This window comes from Pan troglodytes, chromosome 1, assembly GCF_028858775.2.
Source record: "Pan troglodytes isolate AG18354 chromosome 1, NHGRI_mPanTro3-v2.0_pri, whole genome shotgun sequence".
Taxonomy (NCBI): Eukaryota; Metazoa; Chordata; class Mammalia; order Primates; family Hominidae; genus Pan; species Pan troglodytes.
Window position 1 is genome coordinate 64,105,841 of NC_072398.2, and position 24,061 is coordinate 64,129,901.

General features: G+C 39.5%; 1 protein-coding gene across 2 annotated transcripts in view; it reads left to right on the forward strand.

Moving 5' to 3' along the window:
• Positions 1–20,189: 20,189 nt before the first annotated feature.
• The window catches only part of NIBAN1 (niban apoptosis regulator 1), a 177,428-nt gene continuing 173,556 nt past the window's right edge, over positions 20,190–24,061 (forward strand). For both annotated transcript variants that reach the window (XM_001164202.7, XM_016934089.4), the window contains exon 1: positions 20,190–21,198. In XM_001164202.7, coding sequence (XP_001164202.2) covers positions 21,144–21,198 — 55 coding nt within the window. In that variant the 5' untranslated portion in view covers positions 20,190–21,143. The remainder of the gene's footprint in view (positions 21,199–24,061) is intronic.

Sequence of the window (24,061 nt, forward strand, 5' to 3'; positions counted from 1 at the left end):
AGCTACCCATTCCCCACCCTTCAGCCCTGTGGCAGGCAACTGTGCCTGTGTATACAACTTATAGGAGCCAAGGTGAGCAAAACAGAACCTGACCTCCAAATATTAGGAATCTGTGCTCTGATCACTGATTGCTGCTTCTCAACACAGGGATGCAGACAAAGAAGGCGGGGGCATTGTTTTGCACTTCTCCCTGTTATTGCAAGCCCCTCCTGCTGTGGCTGAAGTGACTTCCAGGGAATTTAAAGAGATGATACCTTTTTATCGTCCTTCTTTCTTTTCTTTTTTTTTTTTTTGGTCCCTTTTAGGAGCCAGACATTGAAGAGTAGGACACTCGAAAGCAACTGCATATAAAAGGAGAAATTAGAAAGTCACCACAGATACCCAGGGTAAGGTGCAGGCTCAGAAAAGACCTGAGAAGACCTTAAGTTTACACCTTAGGCTGATTCTTGGCAAAGAAACAGCCTACAGTAATAAATACAAAAACAAAACCCAGCAGACTCTGGGAAGAAGAATCTGATTTCCAGAGTTACCACATTAATAGATTCAAGCCTTCAGTTTCCAACAAATCGATACAAAGAAACAGGAAAGTATGGCACATAAAAGGAAAAAATAAGCAAATTAATAGAAACTAGCCCTGGAAAAGACCTGATAATGGATCTACTAGACAAAGACTTTAAAAACAACTGTCTTAAAGGTGCTGAAAGAACTAAAGGAAGATGTGGAGAAGGTGATGAAAATGATGTATGAACAAAGTAGAAATATCAGTAAATTGCTAGAAAACCTAAAAAGAAACCAAAAAGAAATTCTGGAGCTAAAAAGTACAGTGACTAAAATGAGAAATTTACTAGAGAGATTCAAAGGCAGATTTGAGGAGGCAGAAGGAAGAATGAGTGACTTCGAAGATAGGACAGTGGAAATTATCAACTATGAAAAACAGAAAAAAGATTGAAGAAAAGTAGAACAGAGCCTAAGGAACATGTGGGACACCATTAGGCAGACCAACATATGCCTTGTAGAAAGAGTGAAGGGCAGAGAGGATATTAATAATGGCTGAAACAGTCCCAAATTTGATGAAAGACATGAATGTAAACATGTAGCAAACTCAACAAACTTCAAGTAGGATGAACTCAGAGATTCACATTGAAACACAGTATGATCAAACTGTTGAAAGTCAAAGAAAAACAGAGAATTTTGAAAGCAACAAGAGAGAAGTGACTCATTACAAATGAGTGATCCTCAAAAAAGATTATCAGCAGATTTCTCTTCAGAAACTTTGGAGGCTAGAAGGCCGTGGGCTGACATATTCAAAATGCTGAACAAACAAACAAAAATAAAAAACCAAAACTGTTAATCAAGAACCCTATATTTCTGAGTCAAGCAGATGGCTTGAGCCCAGGAGTTTGAGACCAGCCTGGCAACATGGCAAAACCCTGTCTCTACAAAAAATACAAAAAACTAGCTGGGAATGGTGGCACATGCCTGTAGTCTCAGCTACTTGGGAAGCTGAGGCAGGAGGATCTCTTGAGCCTAGGAGGCTAAGGGTGCAGTGAGCCGTGAGCATGCCACTGCACATTAGCCTGGACAACAGAGCGAGACCCTGTCTCAAAAAAAAAAAAAAGACAATACTAGTTGGAGACTTCAGTACCCCACTCACAATAATGGATAGAAAAATCTGACAGAAGATTACATTAGGAATTAGAGGACTTAAAAAAAACAATAAAGCAACTAGAACTCATAGTCATGTATAGAACACACTACCCAATAACAACAGAATACACATTCTTCTCAAGCCCATATGGGACATTTTCCAGGATAGACCATTTGTTAGGCCACAAATTAAGTCTCAATAGAATTTTAAAAGATAGATATCATACAAAATATCTTCTGTAGCCTTCTATAAAATCTTATATTAAATTCAGAAGCTTACTGAACACATTTACTATAAGGCAAAATTACATTATTTAAGATAGATGCTGTATAATGAGACACTTAACTTCTCAATCAATAATTTAATCATTTGGGCGAAGGGATATGCATACTGCTCATCGGTAAGAATTGAAAGCATTCGGAATACTTTTTTCCTTTAGAAGTTACACTAATATCTTTTAAGCTTTTGGACCAAAAATATTAACATAGGAGCAATCAGAAATAATAAGCAGGTGCCCTATCTGGCATAAATATTTGGGGACTTGGGTCATGTACATCCTGGCTCCTTTTGCTCCAATTGCTTATTTCTCTTGGAGTCACTTCTGTCGTCTCTCTGGTCCCAGTACCTCTAAATGGAGCTGTCTTACTCTCACAAAGCTTTCATTAATAGAATCTAGCTTTTGACATAGGTTTCTGAGTATTTCACTCATTGCCTCTGGATGTTCCTCTCCCTGTCATCTGAGTTGAGCTGCCTTTCAGCTCCTCTGTCCTCCTTAGCTTGATAATCTATTTTTGATGTGCTTCTCTGGCTCATGCTCTTTATTCTCCTTCAGGTAGTAACTGTGTGTACAGGTGCACTTGCATCTGGATGCCAGAACCAAGGAACTGTTCATTCAGACCTGTTTCCCACCAGACCTTCCCACCAGAAGAGGAGAATCTTGTATTAAGTTCATTCATCACTCTGAATTCAGTTTTCTATCTGGTTCTCAGAGGAAGATTTGTACAGTGACCTCCACCTTCCACATGCCTTTCTGCTCTACACAGAGTTCTTGGCTAACTGATTATGGCTTCTCCACTCAGCTTTCAGTTCTGGCCTTCCAGTTGACTGTTCTCCTCCCCTCCTTACCCCCAGAACCTAATTAACTAGTCCTGATATACCCATGATTGCTATTCTCCCTGCTTTTGTTTCCTAACTGCAAAAGGCACAATACATAAAAAGGAATGAAGTTCTGACACATGCCCCAACATGTATGAACATTGAAGACATTATGCTAAGTGAAATAAGTCAGACACAGAAGGACAGATATATGATTCTGCTTGTATGAGATACCTAGAATAGGCAAATTCATAAAGACAGAAAGTAGTTTAGAAGTTAGTATGTGCAGCCAGGCGCGATGGCTCATGCCTGTAATCTCAGCACTTTGGGAGGCTGAGGTGGGCAGATCACCTGAGGTCAGGAGTTCCACACTAGCCTGGCCAGCATGGTGAAACCCTGTCTCTATCTCTACTAAACCAAAACCAAAAACAAAACAAAACAAAAAAACAAAAATTAGCTGGGCATGGTGGCATATACCTGTAATCCCAGCTACACGGGAGGCTGAGGCACGAGAATCACTTCAACCCAGGAGGTGGAGATTGCTGTGAGCTGAGATTGCACTACTGGGCTCCAGCCCAGGTAACATAGCAAGACTGTCTCAGAAAAAGTTACCAGGGGCCCGTCAGGGCCTGGTGGCTCACGCCTGTAATCCCAGCACTTTGGAAGGCTGAGGAGGGCAGATCACTTGAGCTCAGGAGTTTGAGACCAGCCTGGGCAACGTAGTGACAGCCCTGTGTCTACAAAAAAAAAAAAAAAAAAAAAAAAAAAAAAGCCAGGCATGATGGCCCATGCCTGTAGTCCCAGCTACTCAGGAGGCTGAGGTGGGAGGATTGCTGTAACCTGGGAAGTTGAGGTTGCAGTGAGCTGAGATTGCACCTCTGCACTCCAGACTGGGTGACAGAGTGAGACTCTGTCTCAATAAAAAAAGTTTACCAGGGGCTGCGGGGAGAGAGGAATGAGGAGCTAGTGCTTAATGGTTGCAGAATTTGTGTTTGGAATAATGAAATAGTTTTGAAAATAGTGGTAATGTTTGCACAACTTGGTGAATGTAATTAATGCCACTAAATTGTACACTTAAAAATGATTGAAATGGTAAGTTTTGTGTCATGTATATAATTAGCATAATAAAACAAAGCAAAAATATACAATAATAACTCCTTTACCTTTTTTAGTTTTTTATGGGGCTTTTCTCTTTTCTCCTGCCTCTTAAACATTAGGGTCAAGCAATGTTTGCTCCTTGGTTATCTTCTTTCCTTGTCCTGCTTCTTCCTCTGGGGATTCTCATCCAGTTTGCTAATGATGACGAAACCTGTATTTTTGGCCTAAACTTTCTCCTGAGGGGCAGACCCAGGTTATTAAGTGGTTACTTGACATCTCTACCTGGATGCTCCACTGGCTCTTCAGTCTCAACATCCCCCAACAGAACACATCCTCTTTCTCCCAAAGCAGCCTTTTCTTCTGTAAATCTTTAGCTTTCTGTTCTCTGCCAGTCATAGTTTCTCAGATCAAGCACTCAGGTGTGTTTCTCTCTCCTTTTCCCACATCCAGTCTCTCACTAAGTCCTACCTTTCCCACTGCATGTTGGCAAGCCCCCTTTGTATACCCAACAGCAATGCCAAGTGGCTGGCCTGGTCCTAAATTTGCCTCTGTGCCTCTGAAAGTCTCCCCTGTCTGCCTGGACTGTTGGAGAATAACTCCTTGCTCTTGGTCTCTTTTCTCTTTACCTTCAAAGTCTTTGCTCCCTTGACTTCAAGACCTGGCTGAAAGGTCACCTTCTCTGTAAGGGTGTTTGTTACCTTCCTTCTGCAATTCCCTTCTCTCTAGCAGAGGAGTCTTTCTGTCTTTCTTGCCTAAGCTGTCTTAATCCATTCAGGCTGCTATAACAAAGTACCACAGACTGGCTTATAAACAACAGGTATTTCTTTCTCACAGTTTCTGGAGGCTGAGAGTCTGTGATCAGGGTGCCAGCATGGTCACGTTCTGGTGAGGGACTTCTTTCGGGTTGCAGACTGCTAACTTCTCATGATATTCTCACATGGTGGAAAGAGGGAAAAAGGACTCTCTGAGGCCTCTTTAATAAGGACACTAATCCCATTCATGAGGGCTCCACCTTCTTGACCTAATCACCTCCCAAAATTCCCACCTCCTAATATCATCACCTTGGGAGTTAGATTTCAACATACGAATTTTAGACTGATGCAAACCTTCAGTTCATTGCATGAGGTGTTCCTATAAATCATTGTAAATGGAATAATTGTATGAATCAGTTTAGTATGGCACTGAACATGTTACAAATTATTCTTACTGCTTGTTGTCTTGTTTGTTGGTCTTCATCACCAGACCCTCATCTTCTCAGGAGGGGAAAGCTATGTCCAGCTCCTGAAAAACACCCTGGTCCATGGTAGGGGCTCCTTAAAGAACTGAAATGTTTACCTATATAATCTTTCAGAGAAATAGACATGTTTTCAACACTTGAGGTTCGTATACTTTTCAGACACTTCAATTTATCTTATGTTTCATTCCCCTTTGCTGCCAGATATGGCTAAATGGCTGTCACCTAACTACGCAGTGAACTGTAGTTGTACTTCCCTCAAGTTTTTTTGTGGTGGATACACATGCTTTTCTGATAGTTCCAATGTCATATTTTAGTGGTTGTAAACTTATTGTGGCACATCTAAAGATGGATATTGCAACGCAATCTGGATATAAGCTAAGGACTGAAAGAAAATCCTAGGGGGATCTCTGAAATTAGTGCTTCAGAGTGTTTAAAGCTGCAGCACTTTCTCATCATCTGGCTTAATGATGACCTTAGCACTTTCTCAAAGCTAAAAATCACATGTATTTTTAAAATAAAAATGACCCACAATTTTATTTTTTGAAGTATTCTATCTGTAGTGTAATTAGAGATGGCAGGATTCCAAAGCCTTTGGAATTTATGTTTCTGAATAAATGCTATCAAAGAGAGAAAGACTCCTAATTGCTTTCATCTTTTATTTTTTATTTTTTGAGACTTAGTCTCACTCTGTCGCCCAGGCTGGAGTGCAGTGGTGTGATCTCAGCTCACTGCAACGTCCACCTCCTAGGTTCTAGCGATTCTCTTGCCTCAGCCTCCTGAGTAGCTGGGATTACAGGCACGCACCACCACGCCTGGCTAATTTTTGTATTTTTAGTGTGTTTAGTGTATTTAGAGATGGGGGGTTTCACCATGTTGGCCAGGTTGGTCTTGAACTCCTGACCTCAGGCGATCTACCTGCCTTGGCCTCCCAAAGTGCTGGGATTACAGGCGTGAGCCACCGCGCCCGGGCTGCTTTTAGCTTCTTAATACTAGTTTATTTTTATCTGTTGCAAATAGCATAGCTGTTGTATCAGCAAATGTTCTCTAGAGAAACAGAACTAATAGTATATAGTATTAGTATTATAGTATTAGTATTATAGTATACTATAATATACTATAATATAATATAATTATAATATATATGATATAATTATATATGATATATAATATAATTATATTATAATATAATTATAATATATATGATATATTATTTATAATATATATGATATATAATTATACTATATATAATTATATATAATTATAATATAATTATGTATATAATATAATTATATATAATTATATATAATATAATATTATAGTATAGTATAGTATTAGTAATACAGTATTAGTATTATAGTATTATAGTATTATTATATATAATAATATATATAGTATTATATATATATACTAATACACACACACACACGTTTTGTGTGAGCAGGGCAAATTTATTTAGAAGTTCTGAGACTGGAGAGTCAACAGGAGTGAATCCATAGAGATTAGTAATAAGAGCAAAAGGAATCGGGTTATATAGGATCAAGGTTCCCAAATATTTATGCCAGAAAGGGCATCTGCCTATTATTCCTGATTGCCCTTATGTTAATATCTTTTTAAGGAACTGGCTCATGCAATTGTGGGGCTGGCACGTCTGAAATATGTAGGGCAAGCCTGCAGCCTGGGAAATCTGGCAGGATTTCTGTGTTACAGTCTTGAGGCAGAATTCCTTCCTTTCCAGGAGTCCTCAGTTCTGCAATTATGTCTTTCAGCTGACTGAACAAGAAAAACCCACATTATTGAGTTTTACTTAAACTCAACTGATTGTAGATGTTAATCACATCTACAAAATATCTTCACAGCAATATCTGGGCTAGTGTTTCACCAAACAGCTGGGCATCATAGCCTAGCCAAATTAGTACATAAAATTTAGCCATCACAGACACCCTAGCAGATATATTCATTAGCATAGGATAACAAAAAGCAATAGAATAATTCATCCATTTTATCTATAAATTTCCCCACAAAAGATTTGGATGGTAAACCAAAAAGAAGTCTAACAAGGTAAATCTTAATGGAATTCTTGACTATGTTGTTGCAAGTACATCTTGAGTAGCTACAATGGGAGTTTTTAAATGGTTTTACTTAGGAAGAGATCAGAAATATGTATAAAACTGCTGCTGTTATTTTTGCCTTACTCTGCAACTTGCCTTTCAAGTTAGAGCACTTGATTGAGGAAGATAATTAATTTTGAACTTAGATAGGCAGAGTTCAGGCTATTGAGCTATAGACCGAATGTTCTAGGATTTGCTAATTCCCACAATTGATAGATTGTGTACCTCCATTAGAAACAACCCCTACCTTATTTGTAAAATAGAAATAGAGGATAAAATAATGTATTAAAGTGTCTAGTATGCAGTAGACAGTAAATGTTTTCTTCACTCCTCCTACAATAGTTCTCAGAACTGCAACCAGGAAGAACCCTTGAGCAATAGCTCCTTAGAGCTCATGAACCGGATAAGAAGATGAACCTTCTTTCTTTGTGGGCTTTCCATGAACCTTCAGCAACTTGTTCTCTTTCTTCTGACTGTGCAAGTCAGCAGAAACAGAAAAAGTATCACCTTCCCTCCATTTTCTCACACACATGTGTGCATGCATTCATTCATCTATCCATTCAACAAAACTTCACTGAATGCCTTCCTGTTCCAGGCATGGTGGTGGGTACTGGGGATACAACATGACTGTCACTGTCTGTCATCTTTTTTCTCAAGGGCTCACTGAAGACGATAGAAGTGACTAGGATGCTCACACATAAAACCAGATAGGATGAAAAGAAGTAGATTTAGGGTTCTCCTGACAGTTTCATATTTAATTGTGGAAATAATATAATGTTATCTGCAAGCATCCAGTAAATAATATTTTATAGTTCAAGAAAAATGCAATATATTAAAATGGGAAAAGAGAGCAATAAAGGATGAAAATTGTCTTAATGACAAAATATTTGTCAGTTGTTGCTGGCATTTGTATTATTCACCATTTGTTCCATTTGTTACTATAGATAGCCCAGTTTAAATGCCTTACATATCATTTAGAATAATCAAGTTAAAATGTAAAAGAACAGCTTTTACTTGAAAGTTTCTGCTGCTTTTGTACAAAATTAGGAATGGTGATAGTTAACCTTTAGCTTTGATTATATTTTGATCTGTCTGGAATTTATTTTTGTGTAAGGTTTGAGCTTTATTTTTTTCCAGATGGCTACCAGTTATTCCAGTAAAATACAATGCCTGTTAAACTGCTTTCAGCTATAAGTGGCAATAATCAACAAAAACCAGCTCAAACAATCAGTACATTTATTAACTCACATAACAAGAAATCTGGGATAAGGCCGTTCCAGAGTTGCATAATTCAGTAGTTCAACGATGATTTTAAGGACCTTGGTTTTTTCTAGTTTCTTAGTTTGTTGACTTTATTCCTTTGAACAATTAGAAACTTAGGATGATGTCTCTTTTACACTGTATTCAAAATAAGCTTGGTGCTATAATAATTTCATTTGATTAAGTAATGACACTTTTGCACCACTAAACTTAGATGATTACATTTGTAGAATAATCTCACACTGCAAATCAGTAGAAGTAGGAATTACATCTTTCAAAACTTTCAGCTATTGTGTCCAATACAAAAATATGACTTTATAATTCTAATGGTGGCTACGTGATTGCAATCTGAAGTAGGATTTGGAAAAATTGGGTTTAACTTTGACGGAATTAGTCAAGAATTCACCAAATCCTGCAGCACATCTGCACCTGCACCTGACCCCAAGCAGCTAACCTTCCCACAAGTCACAGTGGAAGAAGCATCCCTGCTGTATCCAAGGCCAAAGGTGAAATCTTCCTTACATTGCTTTGTACATCATCCTCTGTTGCCCTCTTCAGGACTTCCTCACTCCGTGGGAACATTTCTGAAAGCCATGTTTAACTTGTTGCTGCTTTGTCCTCACCTCCCGTTCTTACCTCACTACATGTCAGTCAGGCTTTCCTTCCCCCATTCTCCCATTTCCATATTAATAACAGTCCTTATCAAGCTTGTCCATGAGACATCCAGGAAGCCAGACTCTTCTGTGCTCTTTCTCAGCCTTTTTTTTTTTCCTGGCTCCTCTTCCTCCAGAAAATATCTCACAGTGCTCCAGACTGTCTCAGTCCTCCTTTCTTCCCTAACCACAGGGTTTCCCTAGAGCCATGGCTTTGAATATCATCTCTTTATTGGTGATGTCCAAGTCCATGTCGCCTCTCCTGACCTCTGTTTTGAAGTCCAGACTTATCTATCCAACTACGTTTTAGCATTTCCACTTGAATGTTTAATAAAAATTTCAGGCTTATTAAACCTGAGAAAGTTGATTTAAAAAAATTTCAGACTTGACATGTCCAAAGCAGAGCTAATCATTTCCCCATTCTCCCAATTCATTTTCCAGAGTCTTCTCCATCACTGTAAATGGCATCTTCATTTGCCCAAATGCATCTAGCGGTAAGTCCTATAGGTACTTACAAATGTCTTGAGTCCAGCTACTGCTCACCCTCTCTACTGTCAATTCTAGTCCAAGTGACCATCATTCAGCGTGGATTACTGGGGCAGTCTTCTAATTAGTCTCATAGCATCATCTCTTGCCTTATCCAAGTCCATTCTCCACACAGTAGCCTGAGTGATTTTTCTAAAGTGAAAATTAGATAATATGACTCCTTTCCTCAAAACCTTTTGAACAGTGTCTCATCACACCCTGTAAAAACCCACAGCTAATTTTCCGGATACACAGTGTTCTACAGGGTTTGGTGTTGGCCCAGCTAACCTTGTCTCTGTTCATTTTCTTCTCCTCCTCATTCTGGTTGAAACACTATGGCTGTTTTATTTTCATGAAACACATCAAGCTTGTTTCCATCTCAGACCCTTCGTACTTGCATTTCCAATACCCTTCCTCCATACCTTTGCATGGCTGTCTCCTTGTCATTCAGACCTCAGCAACCCTATGAGAGTCTTTACAGCATCCAGTTCTGAATAATCTAAGTCAATTGTGTTTCTCTCCACCCTCCATCATTCTCCATCCCAATATTCTGTATTAGTATTTTTGTAGCATCATTTTATCAGGGCCTGCAATTATCTTATTCATTTACATGTTCATCACTTTTGCCACTGGAATATAAACTCCTTGAAGACAGAGACTTTAACTGCCTTATGCTCTGCTGTGTCCTCATTATCTGAAATAGTGTACCCTATTTGATAAATGTTTGTTAATTGATTTACTATTCCTTTCTCTGTTTTGGGTAGTCGCTTTACCTTTTCTGGTCTCAGTTCCTTTACTATTAGGATGAGGAAGCTTGAAAAAGGGACACATGAAAATTCCTTCTGATTTAGTACACAATGGCCATGTTTTATTACCTACAGCAATAACAGAAAAACTCATGTTGCACCAGATTTGCATCTATTATAGAACACTCATTCATTCAATAAACCTTTATTGAGCACTGACCATAAGCCTGGTGCTATTCCAGTCAGTGGATACCAAGCCATAGCAATAAAGATCATAGTGCATCTGTCTCAAAAAACCAAAACTAAACAAACACACAAACAAAAACTCCCCGACAAACAACAAAACCAAACAAAAAATCCCATTGAAAACCCAGAAAGTTGACACTGTCCTTGTTCTCCAGCTCGTTTTCTACTGATACTTTCATGATAGCTGTCTCAATATTGTTTAATTTATCTACACTGTGCTCTCTCTAAATTAAAGTTATTATAAATTAATGGTAATTTCCAAGAATTCTAAGATTAAATCATATAATTTATAGGGCTGTAACTTCAATAACAGTATGTAAAACATGGCCATTAAGGTTGCAAAATTTCTGCCAATCTGATTTAGTTCTAACCCAAAGTCTGCCATGTTTCCTAATTTAATTGCAGCATGACTTGAACTAGAAGTTAGAATTTTATGAATCTAGTTTTTAAAAAAATGAATAAAATGGGAGTAAGGTCGGACTATATTTATATATATTCAGATCATGAGGTGTGGAATCACAGCTAATTCTCTTGCCAAGATTTCAGCCAGCTGCTTTTAAATATAAATTGGAATTAGTGTATATGTGTAGTCAATAATTAACGAAATGTCTAGGATGAAAATAAATCAGTTTCAAAACTGACTATAGAGAATAACGAATGAGAAAAGTAAATTGTTATATATTGTGGCAACTGCCATTTGTTGGCATGTGCTGCAAATCACTCATAGAAAATGATCTGCTTATATTTGCTTTAATCAATTATATAAAAGGATATAGTATAACTACAGAATATTTTAATCTTGCACACAAGCACGATATTTAAAGCCTTCTATTTGTCAAAATACTTTTTGTTGGGAAGACAGAAATCCAATTCAAACTTGCTTAACAAACACAAATGAGAGGATTTGTTTCATGTAACTGGGCAAACCAGGGCTCAACTAATGAGATGTCATCAAAAAATTCTTTTCTTTCAATCAAAGTCTGTCCTTCTGGTAGACAAATGTCCGCTTGGTGGCTCAAGATACCTATTCTACCAACTTATTGACCCCAGGGGAAAGCAACAGTTTTCTTCAATAACTACAGTAGAAAAATCCTGGGCAAGATCCTGATTAACCTAGTTTGGAAATAGACTACCATGATGTGTTTTGATGTTTAGATTACTCTTTCCTTCTTCTCCTTCAATACTGTTACTCTGGCAATGAGCTGATTTTAGCTAAATTTTACAAGGCATGCAATCTGATTATATGAACTCACCTTAAGATATTTAATATGATAGCTTTATAATTTGTAACCCAAATGAATTGATAATTGGTACAATGTCAAAATAGGAAAAAGATTTTAAGGCAGTATGGATGCAGATAATTTTAATTAGGTACAATAAGTCATGCCAGTGTAGAAGAGCGTATATTCCTTCCATAAACAAGGCATATAAATCCAGACATCTCTGCCTCACTCCTTACACCATTTGTGAGTGAAAATATTTAGAGGTATATCGGAAGGAATGCTGTGGGAGTGGTCTGTCCTTGGTTCAGGCAAAAAGGGGTACACTCTGTAGAGCACTGAAAAGCAATAATAAAACTAACTCAGCTTGCATTTTTTTAAATCACCATGTGCAGGAATTCTAAACAACATTAGTGACATAATACCCCACCCCACTTTGACAAATCAGTCCCACTGTTCCTACATGCCCTTGTGGTTCCACCACCAATACTTCTTCCCGGCTGGGCGCGGTGGCTCATGCCTGTAATCCCAGCATTTTGGGAGGCCAAAGCAGGTGAATCACTTAAGGTCAGGATTTCAAGACCAGCCTGGCCAACATAGTGAAACCGCATCTCTACTAAAAATACAAAAATTAGCTGGGTATAGTGGTGTGCACTCGTAGTCCCAGGTACTCGGGAGGCTGAGGCAGGAGAACTGCTTGAACCCAGGAGGAGGTTGCAATGAGCTGAGATCGTGCCACAGCACTCCAGCCTGGGTGACAGAGCGAGACCCTGTCTCAAAAAATAAATAAATAAAAACTTCTTCTCATCTCCCCATTCAAGCACAATAGAATAGAAATCAGAGCCCTGGCCTATTCTCAGCAACTACTGACACCTGACTAAGAGAATTACTGTGCTGGCATTTTGCACTGTAAAGAGAAGAGGGAACGATGACTCTTAAGTCAAAAGAATGAAAAAAACCCTGTGCTTTACAAAATATAATTAATGTCAAAAATGTGTGTTGTGAGCACATTTTGTGGGTACAAAGCTTGCACATGTGTACAAGTTTGCATGTTAAAATACTAGAATTAGCCCCCTAAAATAAATTTAGCCGGAAAAGTTCTGTTCTCAAAGAGTGATTCACTTGTTAGCTGAGGAGAAAGAAGCTTGGATATTAATATTTGTAAGAAATCGCTGAATAATTCCAAACGACTGTTAAGCTAATCTAGATGTAGCAAAATGAATTTGATTTGGACCGGAGTCAGTGTTCTTTCCCACCCTGCCCAGTAGCTGTGGCCCCACGGGGAGCATCATCGGTGGCCCAGCAGGTGGCACTCTTCCCTTTGTGCACTAACACTAAACTAACTTCCCCAAATACAAGGTCCTTCAGAGCCTTGACTTCAGAAGAACCGATGTAATCTGTTTATCTTTGGCGGTAATATGGCTACAGTTTTCACAAGGGCAACTGTGCTGGTCTGGTATTTGTCAGATTTGAAAGACTGGTGCCTACACATCTAAACGTCTCCTTGGTTCTAGAGTTGTCATCCTTAGTTCCAAGCCTTTGCTGGTTTCTGTTAAAATACTTGAACTTCTATTCTGTGTCTATGGTCTTATGCAAATACTAGAGGTTTATATATAATTGTGATGACTTACATTTGAAAAGCACATTAAGCAAGTGTTTCTCAACTTAAAAAATATCTGTCTTTTTCCAATAAAAATGCCGCACAGTCCTGGAATTCCTGCAACTTCAAGAGTCATTGATAAGCAGAAATTGGATTCCATCTTCAACATGTTACCTCTAGAAAAGATTTTATTCAGCTTGGCTTTCTATAGTTTGTATTATGAAGACAGTTATGTTTTGTTGTTCACATATACAATTAAAACATAGTAATACACATTTTCCCTTTCAAAATTGGTATGAATACCTGCCCCTGGGGAGTTTGATGTACTGGCCACAAAAGTATTATAACAAGCATATGAATAAAAAGGACTAGCACTGATAAAACAGTTAAAGTATCTTTTTATTTATCACTAGTTATATATTAGCTTCATTTAGAGAATGCTAAATATGTAGGTATAGTCATGTATTAAGTATATTACACATATGATCTTATCTAATTTTTGCAGATACCTATTTTGAAGATAAGGAATATGAAGCTTAGAAAATTTAAGTTATTTCCCAAGATCATGAGGCAAGCCAGTATCAGAATGAGGATTAAAGCCTAGTCTTTTCCAATGTAAACTTTGAGCCCCTAAGACAGATTGTATTAGATTATTATAACCGTCTTTTGAGGCAGCTAGTAAGTAAACAAATTTATATATTTTTAAAAAATTCATAAAATGACTTCCAAGTTAATCCATTTTGTATAAAAACCCTAGGTACAACAACCTATAAGAGATATTATTGATTAGGCTAGGCATTCTTTAGACATTACGTAAGGCTAAGAGGGAATGAGGAAAGATGAGAAGGTGGCAGAGACAAATCTGATTTTTAAATTTGCCTGCAGTTAGGTCAATATTCAGAAAAGAAAATCCAATATAGAGCACAGGGAAATATGTTTCAGTGAGAAAAATTTGTTTAATTTGCAATGTGTTTTACAGTAAAAGGGTTAATGTCTCTAATATAGATATAAAATGTTTCCATAACAATAAGGATAAGAAATCAATAGAAAAATGGAGAAGTACAAGAATAGGCAATTCACAAAGAAGGAACACATATGGCCAGAAAGCCCATGGAAAAAATATTCTTCCTCATTAAAAATTTCAAAATTGAGCAACAGAATATGACACCTATTTAGACACCCAAATTGACAAGTATTAGTAATAATAATAATAATGATAGGCTAATTTTAAAAGATATTAAAATGTCCAGTGTAATATAGGGGTATGCAAATGAGAATTACACATTGTTAGTAGGTAGATGAATTAAGCTACATTTATACAGTGAAATACCATTGACCTAGAAATAAATATTTAGTTAAGTGGAAACATTCCATATGAAAAATTATGACACAGATTAAAGAATGTATAGAGCGCAACATCTCATTTTGGTGAATAAGTAATTCTAGTAAGTTTATATATACTTATAAATTATAATTATGCATGTATTCATAATTATATGTGAATCTGTAGGAATTTACACCAAACTGGTAATTGGGGCTATCTAAAGATATCGATGTTGGGATTTAGACATTTTTCTCCATTTTTCTTATTATTTATCTATATTTTCTAATTTTTTATAGTAAAACTTGGATTACTTACATAAATAAACAAAATCAAGATTTAAGATAAAAGCATTATTATGGTTAAGAGGATGAACTCAAGTCAGACAAGCCCAGGTCACAGGTGATCTTAGATAAATTCCTAAAACTTCTTAACCTTGGTTTCCTCATCTGTGAAGTGGTGATAATAATAGTGCTTGCCTTAGTGGGTTTTTGTGAAGATTAAATGAGTAATGATGTAAACTACTGTGTGCACTTATCAATTAATCAATTACAGAATTTCTACTCCTATATCACAAGGCTGTATAAGGTACTTGGAGGATTACAAAGAAGTTTGAAATAGTCTCTGCTCTGCAGGCAGTTAAGTAGATAGATTCCACTAACTCATATGAGACCATGGCAAACAAGGGCTTCATAGTTCTATGATGTGCAAGGGAATCCAAACACACACACACACACACACACACACACATTTTAAAGGTGTTAAATGACTACTGAACTAATTCGAGCCTTTGGCAAAAAGGGTGAATTTATGGCATACGAATTATATCTCAGTGAAGATGTTTAAAAAGTAATCATTTTAGTGTGTGATAATTACCTTAAAGAAATGGTCTTAAGAGTATTTTAATACAAAATACAGATACAGTACAGAAACTAACATTGCAAAGAAAATTTTCTGAAGTAGCTGATTTGAATAATGTGAAATTGAATCTGGTTCATAAAGTTATTGAATTGCTTGGAGACTCATTTTTAGTGTGTGATTAATAAAATGATGCCCACATAGGATTTGCAAATATTAAATACTATGACTAAAATAATGAATTCCTTAATTTTTCCTGTAAACCATTGGGGGAAAAAGAACTTTGTTTGGGGGAAGAAAGGAAGCCGTAGCTCTTTCTTCATGTAACATCAATAAGTTTCAAGGTCCAATTAAAATTTCGCCTTCTCTAGAAAATTGCTTTCCTTCCTCACTTTTGCCCTTTCTGATAATAATAATCCTAGCTTCCCTTTACTGAACACTCACTATGCTCTTGGGAATATGTCAAGTCATTCATAGACCTGATCAAACTTAATTTTAACAACAGTTCATGAGGTAAATGTAATTAGCTCCACTTAACAGATGAAACTGAGACAAGTAAGTTAAGCAACTTGACCAGGTCACATGGTTATTAATTAATTCAAAGCTGGAACTGCCAGGTTACAAACCTGCTAACCTGTAATCCTATGCTATATGAATCCATCTTTAAAAATATTTTATTCTATTTTTTTGACTTTTATTTTAATTTCAGGGGTACACATGCAGGTTTATTCTGTAGAGAACTTACCTGTTGTGGGGGTTTGGTGTACATATTATTTTGTCACCTAGGTAATAAGTATAGTACCCAATTGGTAGTTTTTTTGTTTTGTTTTGTTTTTTTGAGACAGGGTCTTGCTCTGTTGCCCAGGCTGGAATGCAGGGGCACAATCTCAGCTCATTGCAACCTCTGCCTCCTGGTATCAAGTGATTCTCCCACCTCAGCCTCCAGAGTAGCTGGAACAATAGACACATGCCACCTCGCCTGGCTAATTTTTTTGGTATTTTTTGTAGAGGTGGGGTTTTGTTTTGTTGCCTAGGTTGGTCTTGAACTCCCAGACTTAAGTGATCCTCCTGCCTTGGCCTCCCAAAGTGCTAGGATTACAGGCATGAGCCACTGTGCTTGGCTGATAGGCAGTTTTTTTATCCTAGCCCTTTTTCCACCCTCCACCCTCAAATAGGCCCTGATGTCTATTTTTCCCTTCTTTAAGTCCATGTGTACTCAAAGTTTAGCTGCCATTTATAAGTGAGAACATGTGGCATTTGGTTTTCTGTTCCTGTGTTAATTCACTTAGGATAATTGCCTCCAGCTCCATCCACTTTGTTGCAAAGGACATGATCTCATTCTTTTTTATGGCTGTGTAGACTTCCATGGAGTATATGTACCGCATTTTCTTTATCTAGTCTACTGTTGATGGGCATTTGGGTTGATTCCATGTCTTTGGTATTGTGAATAGCACTGCAATGAACATATGTATGTATATGTCTTTATGGTATAGTGATTTATATTCCTTTGGGTAATATCCAATAATGGGATTGTTGGGTTGAATGGTAGTTCTAAGTTCTTTGAGAAATTGCCAAACTGTTTTCCGCAGTGGCTAAACTAATTTACATTCCCACCAGCAGTGGTAACTTTTTTTTTTTTTTTTTTTTTGAGACGGAGTCTCGCTCTGTCGCCCAGGCTGGAGTGCAGTGGCGCGATCTCGGCTCACTGCAAGCTCCGCCTCCCGGGTTCACGCCATTCTCCTGCCTCAGCCTCCCGAGTAGCTGGGACTACAGGCGCCCGCCAGAACGCCCGGCTAATTTTTTGTATTTTTAGTAGAGACGGGGTTTCACCGTGTTAGCCAGGATGGTCTCCATCTCCTGATCTCGTGATCTGCCCGCCTCGGTCTCCCAAAGTGCTGGGATTACAGGCGTGAGCCACCGCACCCCACCGGAACTTTTTAATAATAGCTCTCTAACTGGTATGAGATGGTATCTCATTGTGGTTTTGATTTGTATTTCTCTAATGATTAGTAATGTTGAGCATTTTTTCATATGCTTGTTGGCTGTGTATATGTCTTCTTTGGAAAAGTGTCTGCTTATGTCCTTTGCCCACTTTTTAATGGAGTTGTTTGTTTATTACTTGCTACTTTAAATTTCTTACAGATTCTGGATATTAGATCTCTGTTAGATGCATAGTTCACAAATATATTCTCCCATTATCTGAGTTGTCTATTTACTCTGTTGATAGTTTCTTTTGCTGTGCAGAAGCTCTTTAGTCAAATCAGGTCCCATTTGTCAATTTTTGTTCTTGTTGCAACTGCTTTTCATGTCTTCATCATGAAATCTTTGCCAGTGCCTATGTCTAGAATGGTATTCCTAGGTTTCTTCAAGAGTTTTTGTAGTTTTGGGTTTTACACTTAAGTCTTTAATCCATCTTGAGTTGATTTTTGTGTATGGTATAATATAAAGAATGGGTCCAGCCGGGCATGGTGGCTCACGCCTGTAATCCCAGCACTTTGAGAGGCCGAGGCGGGCGAATCATGAGGTCAAGAGATCGAGACCATCCTGGCCAAAATGGTGAAACCTCATCTCTATTAAAAATACAAAATTAGCTGGGTGTGGTGGCACATGCCTGTAGTCCCATCTACTCAAGAGGCTGAGGCAGGAGAATCCCTTGAACTCAAGAGGCAGAGGTTGCAGTGAGCCAAGGTAGCGGCACTGCACTCCAGCCTGGTGACAGAGTAAGACTCCGTCTAAAAAAAAAGAAAAAAGAAGGGGTCCAGTTTCAATCACCTGCATATGGCTAGCCAGTTATTCCAGCACCATTTATTGAATAGGGAGAGTCCTTTCCCCATTGCTTTTGTCAGCTTTGTTGAAGATCAGATGGTTGTAGGTGTGCACCTTTATTTCTGGTTTATTTCTCTATTCTGTTCCGTTGGTCTATGTATCTGTTTTTGTCCAATATTTTTGGTATACTGTTTTTGTACCAGTATTATGCTGTTTTGGTGACTGTACCCTTCTAGTATAGTTTGAAGTCAGATCATGCCATGCCAACAGCTTTGTTCTTTTTGCTTAGGATTGCGCTAGCTATTCAGGCTCTTTTTTGGTTTCATCTGAATTTTAGAATAGTTTTTTCTAATTCTGTGAGGCATGTCTTTGGTAGTTTGATAGGAAGAGCTTTGAATCTGTACATTGCTCTGGGCAGTATGACCATTTTAACAATATTGATTCTTCTTATCTATGAGCATTGAATGTTTTTCCATTTGTTTGTGTGAATCCATCTTTGTACTCTGTTTCATCCGTGAATATTTACAAATGAGTGGATAAGGGTAGATGAGGATAATCAGTCCTTTCTCAGAGTATTCCTGAAGTAGAGGTGACAAGCTAAAACTACACTTCTGGCAGGAGATCCAAGCTAGTTTTCTTCAATAACAATAACAGTATTCTGAGGCACAGTTATAGCAATTTATATAGTCAAAGAAATTACTTCTCCAAGAAGATACACTTAATTCTAGGAGCCAACTAGAGTATTGAGAGAAGAGTTCAACACTAAATATTTTAAATCATTGAGTTGTTATCTGGAAATGCTTGAGATCACAGTTTTTGTTGAGTACAGATTTTTACATTTTATTTTTCATTCATTCACTTATTCAGTGGTTATCTACTGGACACCTACTACATGCTAGGTGCTCTTCTAGGCATTTGAAATACAGCAGAGGACAGAATAGACAAAAAAATCCCTGCCATAAGAGGAAAAATAATAATAAAAAAGGAAACAGAAATTTTGAGGGAAAAAGCCCCAAGAAACAACAATAACAACAAAGAAAATCCCTGATCTTATAGAGTTTACATCGCAGTGGGGGAAGATAGACAAAGAAATATGTGTTAGATGATGCTAAGTGATATGAAACAGAAATAATGAAGAGCAAGTGGCAGAGAGAGGTGATGGCTGGTGTTCCTGGGTCAAGGAGAACCTCTCTGAATTACTAGCATTAAAGTGGAGGCTTGAATGAAATGACTGAGAGAGTAACCTATGTGAATATCTGAAGGAAGAGCATCCTACAGAAATGAAAAACAAGTGCAAAGGCCCTGAGCTTGATGTGTCTCAGAAAGAGTAAAAAAAAAGGCTAGTAGGGCTGGAACAGAGAGAACAAGGAGTGGTGGTAGAGAAGATCACAGAGGAAACTCCACCTAGGCCCTGATAGACGTCGTGGCTTTTCTCTGAAGAAGGTAGATCAGTTAGGCAGCTAGTGTAATGACTGAGGTGAGGAATGATATGGGATGTCAGTAGAGGGGATGAGAATTGGTTGGCTATTGGACATATTTAAAAGCTGAATTGACAGGATTTACTGACAGATTGGAATGTAGAGTGTGAGAGATTGGGTGTGAGTGTGATGAAATAATTGTGTTAAAGTGCAAGTTAGCTAATAGGGAAGGCGGGGGTGTGTGGGAAAGCCTTCAAAGTCCTCCTCAGGCCTGGTTCTAGTGTATACAGACCATTTGACCTTGAGGTTAAGTCAATAGGAGTCGCAAAATAACTGACTACTAAGAATAGGATGAAATCAGTGGTGACCCCTCTGCCCAAGTGGGTCTTGTTCCGAGAGGCTGCCAAGCTAAATAGTGGTTGTGGGAAAAGAACAAATATCTTTTCTAATGATTGATTTCCAGTTAAGGAGAGGAATGGAAAGTAAAGGGGTAAGGACAGACGTTCATCAAGTCTTAGGAAGTTTCAGGGCTGGGAGTATATTGCAGGGCCAAGCCTTAGTTTTTCCCTGTCTTTCCATTTTTTTTTCTCTTTCCTTTTTTCCTCATTTCCCCACTCCCTCCTTGGTCCAGGTTCTCGCCTGCAGAAAGATATAGTTTACCTCTAGTTCTCAAACTTCAGCGGGCATCAGAATTCCCTGGAGGGTTTGTGCAAACACAGATTGCTGGGCCCCACTCCCACAGATTCTAAGTGTGTGTGTGTCTGTGTGTGTGTGTATGTGTGTGTGTAGAGGGGTGGTGGACGAAAGCGCTCAGATTTTGTATTTCTAACAGGCTCCCAGGTAATGCTTGGGAAGAACTGTTGCTTCTTGGACAGCAACACTTACAAGGCAACGTGATCTTGAGCTCCACCTCGAAGGATGTGAGCTGGGAAAGTTCCAGCTCACAGAGATTTAGTCACTTGAGAAACGGTCCACTTCCTCCAAGGTGTTTCTTGGATGCCCCAAAGGGATGAAAACAAGAAGTGACCGTGGGCGAGGAGGAGGAGCTGGCCGACCTCCTCGGTTGCCAGCCCGTCGGAGCTCACCAGCTAGGCGAGGGCGGGAAGACAGCCCCCGGGCCGGCCCACGGATCCTCAGAAGGCGCGGACCTGGAGGAGGCGCCCCAGAAGGCGACGCCTCTTGCCTCCTGTCTCTCGCCTCTCGAAGGAAGTTTGCTCTTAATTTCAGAGCCGGGTTCGCTGTCGGATCAACCTCCAGGAGCTAGCAGTGGGCGCGGACCAGAGCGGCCAATCCCCTGGGCGCGGGCCGGGCAGTTTCCGCGCTCAGCACAGGCAGCTCGCGGTCATGGGCGGCTCAGCCTCCAGCCAGCTGGACGAGGGCAAGTGCGCTTACATCCGAGGTACGCCCGCCCGCCCGGGGGCCTGGGTAGCACCCTGACCGGTGCACCAGGCTGGCTGCCGCGGTCGGGGCCCCAAGGGGCGCGCCCCGGGCCCTCTCCCTGTAGCGCGCGGGGATCCCCGACCGCAGCCCGCCCGCGCGAGTCGGGTTTCCTGCCCCAGCCGGCGCGCTCCGGCGCGGGTGTGGACCGGGGACCGGGAGGGCTTGGGAGCGAGGCAGGTGCAGGATGCGGGTGGGGACGCCGGCGCCTCCGCCGCTCCCGCCGCCTCGGGGTCAGTGCCGCCCCCGCCCGGCGCACTTCGCCCTCCGGTACCTGCCCTGGACTGAGTTCTGAGCGGTTTCTGAACTGGCCGCCAAGAGAGCAGCGGGGATATCCCGCGTTTCTAGAGATACCCCTGGGGATTCCCGGCAGCTAAAGCAGAATTTCCCTCTTAGTAATGTTGGCCTGGCTTTGTAAGGCGCGGCGTTGGCCGCAGCTTCGCTCGCACTTCATCCTAGCACTTGCAGGATGATTTCATCAGCGGCAGAAAGGACAATGTCATGCCGTTCCCTTCCCGCCCCGGAGAGGGGCGAAGCAAAAGAGGAACACTGGCGTGCTTTGTAACTGCCCGAAAGTTACAGATGGGGAGAAACTCATTTAGGGAGACCCTCAGAGATGTGGGGACTCAGTAGAGAGCGTGAGGCAGCAAAACAAACAAAACAAAACCCAAACCGAACTGAAACTGCAGGAAGTCCTGACTCGTTATCTCCTTTATTTCCTGGGTGTATTTGGCCTCCCCTCTTCTCACCCCCCACCCCAAACTTGCCTTCAACCGCTACCTAACATTTGGTTATCTTACCAATTTACTGTCTTTCCCCCGCCCCGCCGCCAGATCCCCCACCCTCGGCTTCAGAAATATCTTCCAGACTAGGTATTAAACTCTAGGTCTGTTTGGCCCTTGAATCCTTTCCTAAGAGGAAATCATTTATTTGGTGTTCTTATTCCACATTTGTTTTCAGTCACCACAACATTTAAGACCATTTTAAAAAGATATCAAATCAGGGTACGTGAAGAGCAACGGAGCTGATTTTACAGATTCCTGCTCTGGTGCTTTTGGAGGTAAAAGATCCTCAACAACCTGTACTGTCAGGGGATAACACTTGGTCAAGTATCTCTTTGCTTTTGTTTGTTAAAGGGGAAAAGACGGATGATTTATTTATATTAGTAAAAGAGCTGAACTAAGCTTAAAAGAAATAAATGAAGCCTGCCTTAGTCTTAAAAATGTGGCTACATGCTTGTGTTACCAGTGTATAGGGACTGAAAGGGCAATCTAACAGAACGTAGTGAGAAAGGGCTTGCATTTGAATGTTAGCAAAGTTGTGTTTAAGGCATTTATATAAGACTTTATTTCACTGGAAAGCTTAGGAGCACCTAACGTGGACGCATGGCCAAGTACACTAATCATTTGAAGTTAAGCAATGTGAAGGATTAACATGCTTAAAGAAGACTTCCTGGCCGTGCCATTTGTTGCTATTGATGCAAACATTGTACTCAGATAATAAGAAAATGCTATTAATTTCTGTATTCTGAAAGCTATTAAATTATTACATATACAAAAGTACGAGGGAGTTAGGGCAGATGAAGAACTTGTAATGCAAGTGTTTGAATGAGTAAACCTATAGCATATGGTGTGACAGTCATTACATCTCCCAGTCTTGTTCAGCTTTCTCTCTTCATTCTATATTCAGGAGGGCACTTGCAAGGTATGTGTAGTGGGAGAGGGAACAGAAGAGTTAAAGTTAGAATACCTCCAGAGAAAAAGACTCATCGCTTCATGTGAGAATGCTAGTCTTGCCAAAAGAGAAAAGAACCTTGGAAAAATGCATGGTGTTGTACATTGTTAGTGCATGAGCAAATGAGGGTCACAGGGCTGTGATTTCCTGATGGTTTTGAAGCCCAGGTTCCTGAGTAAAATCATAGCCCTATCTTTACCTCTTTGCCCATTTTTTAGCCTATAAATATTCTCAAGCTTTGATTCAATTGTAAGCAAAATGATTGGAAGTATGACAGTAAAGTTTAAATATACTTTTATGACCTGTTTCTCATAAAGTAGCCATCAGTGAAATATAGATTTGAAAGCTCCTGAAGCTGAGACAATAACTTTCTTTTAAGCTTGATAAACTTTGCTAACAAGGAGAGTAGCTAGTCAATATATTTTGAGTGACTTTTGTTAACTTTATTTTGTATGCATCATAAACCGCTCTATGCTACTGACGCTGAATCAGCCTTTACTTTAAGACAAATCATTTAACAGCTGCCATTCCTTGTGTGCCTCAAAACATCTGTGTCATATGGATGTTTTGAAAATACATTGTTTCTTAGGATTTAGTTAATCTTCAGGTAAAGATATATCATCTACGTTAAGGAGTTACTTCATTTCTAAAGATGTTAGTTTTGGAAATTACGGCAATGCTCATGTTTCTTACAACAGAATAAATTTTTAGGATTGTTTCTAGAAGCCTTTCAGTAGTGTCCCTTGATAAGATGTTTCTATTAATAAATAATACTGAGACCAACTTGTGATCACATGAGCTGTGTCATGTTAGTCTTAAATGATGCTTTTAGCACTGACCTAAAATGATCCTTTTTTTTTGAGACAGAGTCTCACTCTGTCACCAAGCTGGAGTGTAGTGGCGCGATCTCGGATCACTGCAACCTCTGACTCCCTGGTCCAAGTGATTCTCCTGCCTCAGCCTCCCGAATAGCTAGGATTACAGCCACACGCCACCAAGCCCAGCTAATTTTTGTATTTTTAGTAGAGATGGGGTTTCACCATGTGGGCCAGGATGGCTTCGATCTCCTGACCTTGTGATCTGCCTGCCTC